The sequence below is a fragment of the Malaclemys terrapin genome, chromosome 9, assembly GCF_027887155.1.
Source record: "Malaclemys terrapin pileata isolate rMalTer1 chromosome 9, rMalTer1.hap1, whole genome shotgun sequence".
Lineage (NCBI taxonomy): Eukaryota > Metazoa > Chordata > Testudines > Emydidae > Malaclemys > Malaclemys terrapin.
In genome coordinates this window covers 23,282,038-23,294,867 of record NC_071513.1, presented here as the reverse complement: position 1 = coordinate 23,294,867, position 12,830 = coordinate 23,282,038, and the positions used below count along the sequence as shown (strand labels likewise).

The following is a 12,830-nucleotide window of genomic DNA, read 5'->3' as shown; positions in this document are numbered from 1 at the left end:
CACTTGTGCTTCAAAACAACTTCAGGGCACAGGATGAGATCCCTGATCCGTGTCTTTGTTTGACAACCCCAATTGAGCTAAAACGTAAACCCCACTTCAAGCATGCTCCTGCAGCTTCTCCTCAGAGCTGGGAGCATATTGGCCTTTCCCACGCCTGGCTCACAGCGATAACTCTGAAACAGTCAAAAATGCTAGGGTAGCTTAAATAAAACCATGTGTATTTTGATATGAAGAGTGGAAAGAGAGAGCATCAATGGACACGAAAATAAATCACAAAGCTTCGTAGCATATCAGCTCCCCACTCTACTAGGAACTGTACAAACACTTAAATATTGCACCTTAATTTACACTTACAGATTAACAGAGTTTTAATGTCGGGAACTGTCAAGGCATTTTGCAGCATGTATAAAAGCTCCACCCCCAACCATTTATAGCAAACCCTTAAAAGCCTGATACTCAAATGTGTTCATAGTGCATATGCATGCTACAGAGATGTGTCAGCAGTGCCAAAGGCTGAAGCACAGCTCCTGTTATGTTCTTGATGGATCTCCTTAGACACTGGGACACAGTGCATTGTATGTGTTCTTCCAACTTCTCATAAAAAGCAGAGAAATCAGATATTTATATCTGTGCTTTCTCCTGTGTATTCTCATCTTTCTTTATTCACAAACACCAACGATTATCTTTTTCCTCAGATTACTTGGGTTCAGTGTAAGATCATGATTCATGGTCATTTGGGGAGACAATGTCCAGCCCAACTCTGGCAGCTGGGCAAAGATGGAACTCAGCCTGAGAGCTCTTGTCTCCTCATTCTCTCCTTCATTAGAAAGAGAAGACCCGACCAAGTGAGGCTGCTTCAGTGGAGAGAGAATTTGCTGTGAGAAAACAGTCTCCATAATTGCTTCTCTCCCTTTGGGAAAAGGAAGGCACTTGGAGATCCTTTTCACTCCCACAGCTTCTCTTCAGCTAGCTGAAAGGACCCTGAGGAACGCTCGTGGGAGGAATTTTTGTTGACAAAGTGCTGAGGGCTCCTTGCTTGGCTTTATGAAGTGGCTTGTGCTTTGTGCTTGTGGGTAAAAGGCCTTACACAGCTCCTAAATTACTTGATTGTTTTTAGACATGAGTTTGAATCCGTCATCCAGTATGGACCTCCTGTTGCGTCTTAACCTCCTTTGCCTCTCGAGGTGGATGATCATACCCAGCAGGAAGCCGGCAACGAGGAACAGCACAATCCCTACAACAGCCAGAACGATGACCATGACCTCCACTTGCTCCTGAGACATCTTGGCTCCAAACATAACGACCTTATGGGATTCATCCTCAGGAGAGGGCTCTGAGAGCAAATGAAAGGAGAAGGTGACCGTTGAGGGGTGGGAATGAGATGATTTAAGGCATCTGAGAAACATGGAGATGGGAGTAGAGGGGAAGGAGAGATTCAATATATGGGAGGGGCCTATCAATTGTTGCTCAATCCCACAGGTCCCTCATCCTTCAGGCTGTGAAGGAATTTGCGAGTGAGCAACAATTTCCCCTTCTGTAAACCCTTCCATCCAAAGATCTCAATGTATTTCACAAACATTCACGCATTAAAACTCACACATCCCTATTAGCAAGTATCATTATCCCCCTTTTTACAAATAAAGAAACTGAGGCACTGAGGCAAAGTGATTTGCCCAAGGTGTTACAGCAAGTCAGTAGCAGAGATGGGAATAAAACCCAGGTGTTCTGTCCCTTGGTCACTATGCAGTAAGCATTAGAAAACACTTCACAGCTATTGCTGCTGCCAGCTCGCTAATCCCACCTCTAGTGCTGATATCATTGGGGTACACGAGATTCATCCTGCATCATTTTTGCTGCTGTTCCAAGGCACTGGCCCTGGCAGCTAAATGACCCTGGTGAGCCATTAAAAATCTTACGCTTTCCAATATTTTTTGGGGGGGTGGGGGGGTCAGTAACCAACTCGGAGTGGGGTTCCAGCTCCTCTAGCTGCACTAGGGGATCGGGGATATAACAGCATGGGGGGTGCAGTGAAACAGGGGCAAACTCAAACAGGGGAGGGGCACAAGCGCATGGGAGGGGGCATGGGTGCACAACGGGAAGGACTTATCAGAGTGAGCGGGGGCTGCAGGGGGAGGGGAACAACAAGGTTGGGAGTGGGGCAGAGGAACCAAGGACTAGCTTCAGGGCTGGGGCGGGACAAACAAAGCTGCAGAGGGAAATGGGCGGGGCAGACAAACAAGCCAAAGCTAGCGAGGGGGCTGGGGCAAAGGGGAGGGGCAAAAGGCTGCACGGGGCAAAGCTGGGGGCTTACTGCAGGGGGGAGGGGGGCCAAAGGATGTGAAAAGCTTTTGAGAAGCAAGACTTGCTTGGCTAAGTGCGTGAAGAACTGTACACCAGGGCGTTTGATTAACATGTAGCTGCTTGAGACTGGTATAAAATTAACTGCTTACTCCTATAACTCCTGACAGGTTTTCTATTTCTCCTCCTCTTAGTACTCATTTTGAGCAAGGAAAATATTCTTTGTAAATTGATAGCTCTGAAATGATGGCGGGGACAGGAGGGAGAAATTGGAAATATAGGGCCAGATCCTCAGCTGGTCTAAATTGCCTCTGAAGACAATGGAGCTCCTCTGTCCATTCATTCCAGCTATAGATCTGGCCCATATATTTTGGGTGTAGTAATTCTGATGCAGTATGAAAAGGGACGAGGGAGAGCAGCCCAGAGTCATTTTTCAATGAACTCCCTGTGGCAGGCAATTTTAAAAGACGCTCATACATGAGATGATTCTGAACCTTTAAATACTTCTTTCTGCTATTCGTTCTATTGAATCACTTCAGAAAACATTGGTTCAAGCAATTAATTTCCCTGAGATAATGTTAGAAATTGTGATGGTGGATGTTTAGGCTCCTTTTTGGAAGAAAGGAAAATACATACTGTACATTTAACGGGGAAATAAAGCTAATGTTTGACACTGACAGTGTCCCTCAGTTAGAGGGCTCTTGTGGTCATTTATAAGAGTGAGACTTTTACAAACAAAAGCTGTTGGGTTTGGTTGGCGGAACAAGGGAAGTTCTCCTCACCCCAACTTCCTATTTTTACTCTATACTAGTTCGAAGCTTGAAATCCCTGTGCAGATGAATAAGTACGTGATAAATGCAATATAGTGGGAGATCCTTCTGTTCTCTGTTCAGTGGGTTAGCCTCAGAGGAAAATTTATCTGAGGTGCAACCTCATTGAAGACAACCCTATGCTAGGCATGAATTTGACCTTTGTTTAGCCTAACCAAAGGAAGGTTGAGGGGAGATGATTGTGCTCCATAAAAACATCAAAGGAATAAACACCAGGAAGGGAGAGGAGTTATTTAAGTTAAGCACCAGTGTGGATCCAAGAATAAATGAATATAAACTGGCCATCAACAAGTTTAGGCTTGAAATTAGATGACAATTTCTAACTATCAGAAGAGTGAATTTTGGAACAGCCTTCCAAGGGGAGCAGTGGGGGTAAAAAACCTAACTGGCTTCAAGACTGAGCTTGATAAGTTTATGGAGGGGATGATATGATGGGACTGCCTAGAATGGTGTGTAAACCGATTTGCAACTGCTAGCAGCAAACATCCCCCAAGGCTGGTGATGGGACACTAGATGGGGCGGGATCTGAGTTACTACAGATAATTCTTTCCCAGGTGTCTTGCTAGTGGGTCTTGCCCACATGTTCAGGTCTAACTGATCACCACATTTGGGGTTGGGAAGGAATTTTCCCCCAAGTCAGATTGGGAGAGACCCTGGGAGTTTTTCACCTTCTTCTGCAGCATGGGGCACAGGTCAATTGCAGGATGTAAACCGTGTAAACAGTGGATTCTCTGTAACTTGAAGTCTTCCATAACTCAGCCACAGGTTATAGGTCTATTACATGAGTCGGTGGGCAAGATTTTGTGATCTGTGATGTGCAGGAAATCAGACAAGATGATCATGATGGTCCCTTCTGGCCTTAAAGTATATGAGACCTGAGGGCTTGAAATGCCCTTTCCAACTCTGTGATTGATCTGTAATTCTGTAAAGCAAGTGGGTTCATTGGTGGGGGAGGAGCACACACGGTGAGATTCTGAAAAAGCCACTTTTACTAGTCCTGATGTACAGAAAATGCAAAGCAAAAATGAAAACAGGTGCTAAAGCACCTCTGATATTTTTTAAAAAAAGAAGAACAGGAGTACTTGTGGCACCTTAGAGACTAACAAATTTATTAGAGCATAAGCTTTCGTGGACTACAGCCCACTTCTTCGGATGCATCCGAAGAAGTGGGCTGTAGTCCACGAAAGCTTATGCTCTAATAAATTTGTTAGTCTCTAAGGTGCCACAAGTACTCCTGTTCTTCTTTTTGCGGATACAGACTAACACGGCTGTTACTCTGAAATCTGATATTTTTTAAATCATCTCACTCTGCTCCTTTGTCGTTTCAAGCACTGGGCAGCACAGCCAAGATAATTCACACCTTCCTAGTGCAAGAGCATCTTACACAATGCAAGAACTGCAAAACAGTAACTTCCAGCTGGAAGTTATTATATGCCTGTGGTGCAGAGGCCTGTGAAACCACAGGAAAGAGTACGCAAGAAGAGGAGCTGACCCTTTCTGAAGTGAAAGGCAATTCACTCTAATAACTGCATAGAGCAGATATATTTGGAGCTATTATAAACCAATACCTCCCCAAACACAAGCGAGAAACTCAGACACTCCAGCAAGATGATTCAGGTGAGTCAAAAATTTCCATTTAGAATATACTCAAAACACCTCATAATCAAAGGTGGCCTGCAGAGCATTGGGCTTCTGCCCTCCTTGTTTTTTTATGATACCTGAAGGGATATTTAAGTGTTTTTCTGTTTTGGGTTTTACTTGTGAAATATCGAGTCTCTTATCCCCTGGGTTGTTGGAAAAGCGGTTTTAGGAGCGTGTGTGTTGTGAGTTTTCACACCTTGACTGAGGGTGCTGAATTTTCAACAAGGGCTATTTTTCTCCAAGCTGTTTATTTGTCATTTGAGTTAATTAGGTGTTACTGAAAACAAACAAAAGAAACCCAAGGAGGTTTAGACAATCAGACTGAACTCTTCTTCCCCCTTGTTATTTGGTCTCTTCGCTCTTGTGAGTGTACAATTTCACTAGCTCTCAAGTTGCTACACAGTCTACCAGGTAGATAAAGTAAGAAGTTCTAACGTATAACAGAACAGGAAAAACACCCTTTTAAAAAACAAAGAAATCTTTCAAGCCTTCTTTTTAAGTGGTCATAAAGAAGCAAAAAGGGTACAAGCCCTTTTTTTTGCAGGTCACTTTTACCTGTTGGATTGTCTTAACTAAGCACAGACATGCTGAGGATAGAGAGGTTATGGAGGAGGGGCAATTCTACTGATGAAACACACAAGCAGGCAGAGCCCACCCACCACCATTCACGTTGCTTATAGTCATACCCCACACTAGGGTGACCAGATGTCCCGATTTCATAGGGACAGTCCCAATTTTTGGGTCTTTTTCTTATATAGGCTCCTATTACCCCTCACCCCCGTCCCGATTTTTCACACTTGCTGTCTGGTCACCCTACCTCACACTAACACAACTCCTCCCATATTTATACTTGGGGAACACAGAGACTGGGATGTGGATACACCCCAGCCCAGAGGCACATGGAAATGGGATAAGATATTGTTTCTTGTGCCTTCCCCCACCCCACCCTGCCCCACACACAGATCCAACCACAACCTGATCCAAATCTTCTGTCTGTAGGGTAAGTTCAACCAGCACCATCCCCTACACACAATGCAAGAGGCTTTTTCAGCAATGTAATGCAAATCATACCTCCTTTTGTCTTTAAGATCATGGGCACTGTTTCTGAAAGAGAATGACAAAGTAGTGATAAATTGTTATGCTGCATAGGAAAAAAGCAATCAGTGTAGACTTTATGGGAAGGCTATTGTTATCTATTCTGGGTACAATTTTCAAAAACACCTAGTGACTAAGTCTCAATGATTTTCAATGACAGTTTCCGAAGTCAATTAGGTGCTTTTGAAGACGTTAGCCTCTCTATATACTCTGTTGTAAATGCCTGTAGAAGGCCATGCACGCTAATAGGTGATGCCATTTCCAACCCCTACAGCACAAGGCTAGTAGAAGGGAGTGGAAACCAGCTTCAGCACCAGTTGGACAGTTAGAGCAAGAACCTAGATAGCAAGAACAAATATTAATTATAAGAACATAAGAATGGCCATACTGAGTCAGACCAATGGTCCATCTAGCCCAGTATCCCTGTCTTCCAACAGTGGTCAATGCCAGATGCTTCAGAATGAATAAACAGAACAGGGCAACTATCGAGTGATCCATCCCCTGTTGTCCAGTCCCAATATCTGGCAGTCAGAGACTTAGGGACAGTCAAAGCAAGGGCTTATATCCCTGGCCATCTTGCCTAAGAGCACTGATGGATCTATTCTTCATAAACCTATCTAATTCTTTTCTGAACCCAGTTATACTTTGGGCATTCACAACATCCCCTAGCAACGAGTTCCACAGGTTGACTGTGCGGTGTGTGAAGAAATACTTCCTTTTGTTTGTTTTAAACCTGCTGTCTGTTACCTTCATTGGGTGACCTCTGATTCTTGTGTTATGTGAAGGGATTATTATAACACTTAACAATGGCTTCCATTTTTACAGATGTAATTGTATGTCCACAGTTCAGGGCGGGCATAAAATTGTTCCTCCAAAAGAAAAGAGGCCAAGCAGAATGTCCTTGCAAAATCTGCCTCTAAAGATCTGTTTCCTAATCCTTTTTTGTATTATGTCTCTGTGATGAATGTCACGTACTATGTCAGACTGTTTCCTGGGTTCCAGCTCAGACACTGACTTTATTAAAATATGTATTTTTCAGCACTTGCTAGATTTTCTTTCTTTCTTTTTCTTCTTCTGACTTTCCTTCCATTCAGGAGAGCACCTTTGCACTCCCAAGTCTCAGTTAATTTCAGGCACCAGGCTAGCCAACTAGGGCTCCTGAGACGCCAATGAGGTACACGATCCTTCGATAACTTGTGGAAGGGAAGGGCATGACAAGATGTCCTTAAACTGTTCATCACAAAATAGCTTCTAATGTTTTGTGATTAGATCAGAACACTTTCAGTGCGCATCTGTAATGTAGCTAGCACTTTTACTAATAACAATAGCTGGAGGATCACTGGGCAGTGCTTCCAGAGTAGACAACAACATAAACCTAATAATAATATCTAGGGCTATGTAAACTCTGGATCTGAAGTGTTTATTAGCCCCAAATACTGTTTAAATGGTGTTAACAAGGAGCAGCTTAAGTTAATAACACTTTAGTTAGTTAGTGAATTACTGTGTGTGTAGAGCACTTTGATGCACTATAAGTACTAAGTATTATCATTAGCTAGAAGTACACTTAAGTTAATTAGGAAGATGACTGCATAGAGATGGCTGCTGCTCTCTCCATACCTTGTCTGGGTAAGACTCTGTAGAGTGCCTCCATGCCACCATGAATATGATCTGATACATGGCAATGAAGCAACCACGTCCCAGGGTTCCCAACCATCATCTCCACCATTTCGAAGGTCCCAGGGAACAGATCCACAACATCTGCCCTGTAGCTCTTGCCGTTCTGTCAAAAGGGGAAGGGGGATGTTAGCATGCAATGGTTCATGTATCTTTAGAGAACTCTGGTCTAGCGTAACAAGGATCTGGGGGGCAGGATCCTTCGGCCTGGAAACCTTGTTGATGCTACAGTAGTTCATAAGAGTTGTAACAAAAAGTTACCAAAAGCAACTCCAGGGTCCTAAGTGGAAAAGGAGTGTAACCTGCTAAAGCCTAAACTTGAGATTGGTTAGTTAGAGAGATCAACGCAATACTGGGATCCCCTGGGTCTGCTTTGGGCATGTAAAATCATCTCCTCTTGCTGGTTACATGACAATGCCGCAAACACATCCAACTGCCTGAAGTTAGTTAAGGGGTCAAATTAATGTAATGGTATCCCAGCCCCAATCTTCCCTTGCTGCTGGGCTCCACAATCAGCAGGAGATTCTCACCCTGTATGTGAAGGTCTCGGCATGAAAATGGACTGTATGCACATCGATCTCCTGGCCCATTCCCAGCAGGTACCAGTTCACCCAGTCTCCTTGGTGCATGGTCAGTCCAGGCAAGTTTGCGTAGAGCTTCCCATTGATGGCTGTGGGGTAGACAACACATTGAGAAAGCAGAATGATGTGGATTATAAGGACCTCACATCATGTCAGTGCAAAAACAGTTTCCCTCAAGGCAGGTTAAACCTTTCAAAGCTCAACTAGGGTCAAGTAAATCAGACATTTGTCTCTTCAGTTGTGAGATTCCCACACAGCATGATTTCCTGATGTTTTGTCAGTCACCTCCCAACTCAGCTACTGCACCTGCTTTTCAGCTGGGTTGACTGAGTCATAAAAAGGTCAAGTGACTTGTCCCAAGCGGCCACTATGTCAGTGACGTAGCTTGGCTAAATCTCAGAACTCTCCTCCTTCCTGCTCTTTTGTGTTTACTACTGAAGAACATTCCATCTCCAAGAGCTGAAGGCAGCAGGAGCAGCTGGGTGCTTTTGAAGATCAGGGCATGTAAATATGCTCTTCGTAGCCTAACTGCAGTTACACATGTTTAAAGTCCACTGCCCATGCACTTATGTAGCAGTGGAAACATTACAGGTCCCCGTCAACAGGCAAATTCCAGCATACTACACCTCTACCCCGATATAATGCGACCCGATATAACACAAATTCGGATATAACGCGGTAAAGCAGTTCCCCAGGGGGTGGGGCTGCGCACTCCGGCGGATCAAAGCAAGTTCACTTTAACGCGGTTTCACCTATAACACGGTAAGGTGTTTTGGCTCCCGAGGACAGCGTTCTATCGGGGTAGAGGTGTATATGTCGTCGTACATTACTCTGAGGTGCTGGTCATTTGTAAATTGCTATTCGGTAGGATTTCATTTCACAATTAGCACAGCAACAATGAGAGCTGCACCTTGTCTGCAAATGAAATAAGGATCGAAAACAATGAAAGAGCAGCATAATAAAGCGGCACATAGGGAAATCTCCACTGAGGGCAATGGGAGAGGGTATGTGCTGGAGAGACATGTTGTGAGGCCAGGAACTTCTGGCACCTGTACTTTTCTGTTCCATCGCTGTTGCTTGGATAATAGTAATGACTAGTTGTCACCTATATACATCTGTGATTGGGGCCTTATAAATGCCACAGTAATAACAGCACCACAGGCCCTGATTCTGTGTGGTGCTGAGCACTACTAAAGCCAAAGGAAGCACTCAGCAGGAATCAGGCCCTTGTGTATTAGACATCTGTCAGCCAATGCACAATGTACCTTACACAATTAGCAATCTAAATAACACCTACAAATCCAAAAGGAGATGGCTCCTGGGTGGACTTCTAATTCTGGGGCCAGAAGGAGATGCAGGTTGAGAACTGACTTTCCCTATCTCTGCACCTTTGTCGATTAGGCCCATGCAAATGGCGCAGGCAGCTCTGAATGGGGCCCAGTAAAAGAAGTGAAGTGAAGGCCACGCACCATGCATTTTGTTGCTTTCCACAAATTCTTCATCCTGCAGGTTGATTTTGCTCTGATTCCCATGTGCATACGTTTTCACATTTTCCTCCAGGTACCATGACTGATTTTCATCAAAAACCAGAAAGAGGAGTGCAAACTCCCTGTTGATGCCCTTCCTCTTCCCATCAGAGCCCAGCACCCCTTTACGGCAGACCTTTAGGGGGCCTATCAGGCCACTGTACATATCCTAATAGGAAAGAGAAGAAAGTCTGAGGTGTTCAGAGATGGGGATTTTCCTCCCATCCCTCCTGCACACAGCTCCGCTACCATTCAGCACCCTGGCTTGCTGCTCCCTGCAGTACTCTCCATAAAATACATTGCAAACCACTGAATAATCAATCGTGTGTGTGAAATACGGTCTATTGGAAATAGTTAACAGAAACTACAAGTGCAGGGCCAGATGTTAGCAGTTAATTACTGCTGTGCATTGGGTGCAACATGGAGCTGTGACTCTCCTACTGACGGTACATGGGGACATTAAGCCACCCCATAAAAGGTACATGCATCTGCTCCATAGCTGGCCAGCATTATATGGCAGTGCAGAATCGCCTTACCTCCTCCCTGCCCTGTTATTTGTCCTGGGGAGGGAAAATAGCAAAATGTGAAACTGCAGCTGATCCCTGTGCAGATGATGCCAGGTATTGGGGGAGGGCTTCTTGAACCCCCAAACAGAGCCAAGGATAGGTGCTTTAAGGTATGCAAATCAATAGACATAATATTAATAAATAAATATTAAAATATTTTCCATTTAATGCACTGACTGCACAAATACCTGGGTTTGGGGATAAAACACAAATGGTTTCTGTGGCTAAATGAGACACTCTACAGGCAGGATTCTCAGTTAATTAAAGTATTTTGAAGTTTAGGGGGGCTTTGCTTTTTTTTGGTTAAATAAATCCATATACTGTAAAATGCTATAAATGTTCAAAGCTCCCTGAATTATCTAGGTTGACTAATTCTGGATGATTTCTGCCTTTCCAAATTTAGCTCTGAGCTGTCTAGCTAGGCAAAGCCATAACTAAGTGGGGGGTGGGGGAGGGGCAGATGTGATAACACCGTATAAATATTTGAAGGGTGTTAACGCCAAGGAGCAGGAGGAATTATTTTATGAGGGACTATATTAAGAAAGGGAGAATTTAGGCTTAATGTCAAGATCAACAATGAGATCTATTCACCTGTCAAATTGTCTCCCTAAGGGAAATGGTGAAAGCTCCATCACATGGGACACTGCATTCTAAACTGGACCAAACTAAAATATATCCTACAGGGAACAACCCCAGATTGTTTCCTAGGAGACTGTCTAGATGATTGCTAAGGCTTTTCCATCTCTAACTTGTTTTATTCTAAGATTCCAACCCCATTTTACCTTTACAGGATCCACCATAGAGTAGTAAACCCAAGAAACACAGACAGAATCATTTGGTCCTGGACCGGATCTTTCAGGAACATCCCAGCGGTAAGTTACAATGTCACCTGAGAGACAAAAAGGAGTGACAGTAGTAGTAGTTGCTATTTGTACTACAGCAGCAACTAGCAGCCCCAGCCCAGCCCAGGGCCAGGATCCCTATATGCTATACAGACACAGAACAAAAACATGGTGCCTGCCCCAAAGAGCAACATTATGGCAGTCTTGTGGATATTACGGATTCTTTCCCTGGTTGTGAACAATAGACTAGAGACTCTTTCCTCCCCTTACAAACAAAGGAGGTGGCATGATGGAGATGGGGAGTGGAAAAGGATCTGAACCTCAACTTATGGAAAATCACCTCAACCTTTAACTGAATCACCCAGGACTAGCGCTCTCCAGGGAAATTCTGGCTCACTTCCTGAAAGACTTGCGGTGTCCTTTGGAAGCTTTGAAGTATATTCACAGAGGTGCCTGCCACTCTCATTCAGATTCAACTTTTTGTTATATATTATACAGTTTTAAAAATAGAAGCTGATTGAGAGTCTGGATGGCTTGGAGGGGCTGCGTAGTCCAGATACAGAGCCTATGAGATGTCAGCTCCAGTCAAGCCATTGGTGGCAGTGACCAAAAGTTGTTCCCTGGAGTGAGGGCTGTAAGGGAAGTGAGTTGGTCTCAGCAGTTCGTAGCAGACTGTTGTCCACATCATAAAAGAACACTATCACAGCCCAGTGTCACTTGTTGGTCCCCTCATTGGCACTCTCATGGCCAAGCACTAACTAGGCTCTGGACACTACACATCCCTGTGACAGAGTGCTGAGGGATGGAGAGCCAGCACTCCAGTCACTATTAGCACCAATTAGGTTCCCGGCAAAGGCCTGATTAGTCAGGGGTGTGCCTGATTATTAGGCTGCACTGGGGTTAGGAAGCTAATGAGCTAACTAGCCCATTAATAGACAAGTGATTTAAAAAGAGTTTAGGAAGGCAGAAAGAAAGGAAGAGAAAAAGAAGGCAAGGTAAGACTGACAAAGAGCATTTGCAGAGCCGAGTTGCCTTACTTTCCCTCTCCCCACCACTCCTATTTTGGAGAAGGGATTAGAAGGTTGGATACAGTTCAAAAGAGTGGGGATATGCTATGTACTGGTGGTGGGATTAAAACACTGTAAACTACCTGGTGGTGTTGACAAGCAAGAGGGTCTCAGAGCGGTCTGTGTTTGTGGACAAGGAGGGAATGTAGCATGCTGCCCAGTTACAACTGGGGACTTGTCTGGGATTTGCCTGCATCCATTTCGAATGGATGGTGTAGGGATTTGGCAGTCTGGGTAATGGAGGGAACCCTGCAATGGCGAAGAGAGCTCCTGAAGACCTTCCAGTGATTTCCCCGTCCCCCTTGCTTGCCTATTGATGGGCTAATTAGCTCATTAGCTTTCTAGTCCTAGTGGGACCTAATAATCAGGCACACCCCAGATCACTCAGGCCTTCTCCAGAGGATCCTAACTGATGCTAATAGTGGCCAGATTGCTGGCTCAAGCTCCATCTCTCGGCACTCTGTCACAGTCCCTCACATTTCTAGAGATGAACCCTCCAGGGTAGGGGTGCACTCGTGTTGAGTAACCTGGGGGAAGGAATTTGCACTACCTCTACCCAGGTTGTGTGCCTTCTGTGACTAAAGAGAGGATGTTACTGTATAGGGCTGCCAAGCCAGCGCATTAGATGAACAATAAAAATACATTGCACATGAAAGGCTGGTTTCTATTCAGCTCCAATTACTTATCACATTAAAACAAACACACCAGAA

General features: G+C 44.5%; 1 protein-coding gene across 2 annotated transcripts in view; it reads right to left on the bottom strand.

The window, feature by feature from the left end:
• Positions 1-201: 201 nt before the first annotated feature.
• The window catches only part of HEPH (hephaestin), a 30,512-nt gene continuing 17,883 nt past the window's right edge, over positions 202-12,830 (bottom strand). For both annotated transcript variants that reach the window (XM_054038782.1, XM_054038781.1), the window contains exons 16-21: positions 10,994-11,100; positions 9,589-9,814; positions 8,069-8,208; positions 7,482-7,644; positions 5,841-5,873; positions 202-1,333 (exon numbers count right to left, since the gene is read on the bottom strand). In XM_054038782.1, coding sequence (XP_053894757.1) covers positions 1,095-1,333; positions 5,841-5,873; positions 7,482-7,644; positions 8,069-8,208; positions 9,589-9,814; positions 10,994-11,100 — 908 coding nt within the window. In that variant the 3' untranslated portion in view covers positions 202-1,094. The remainder of the gene's footprint in view (positions 1,334-5,840; positions 5,874-7,481; positions 7,645-8,068; positions 8,209-9,588; positions 9,815-10,993; positions 11,101-12,830) is intronic.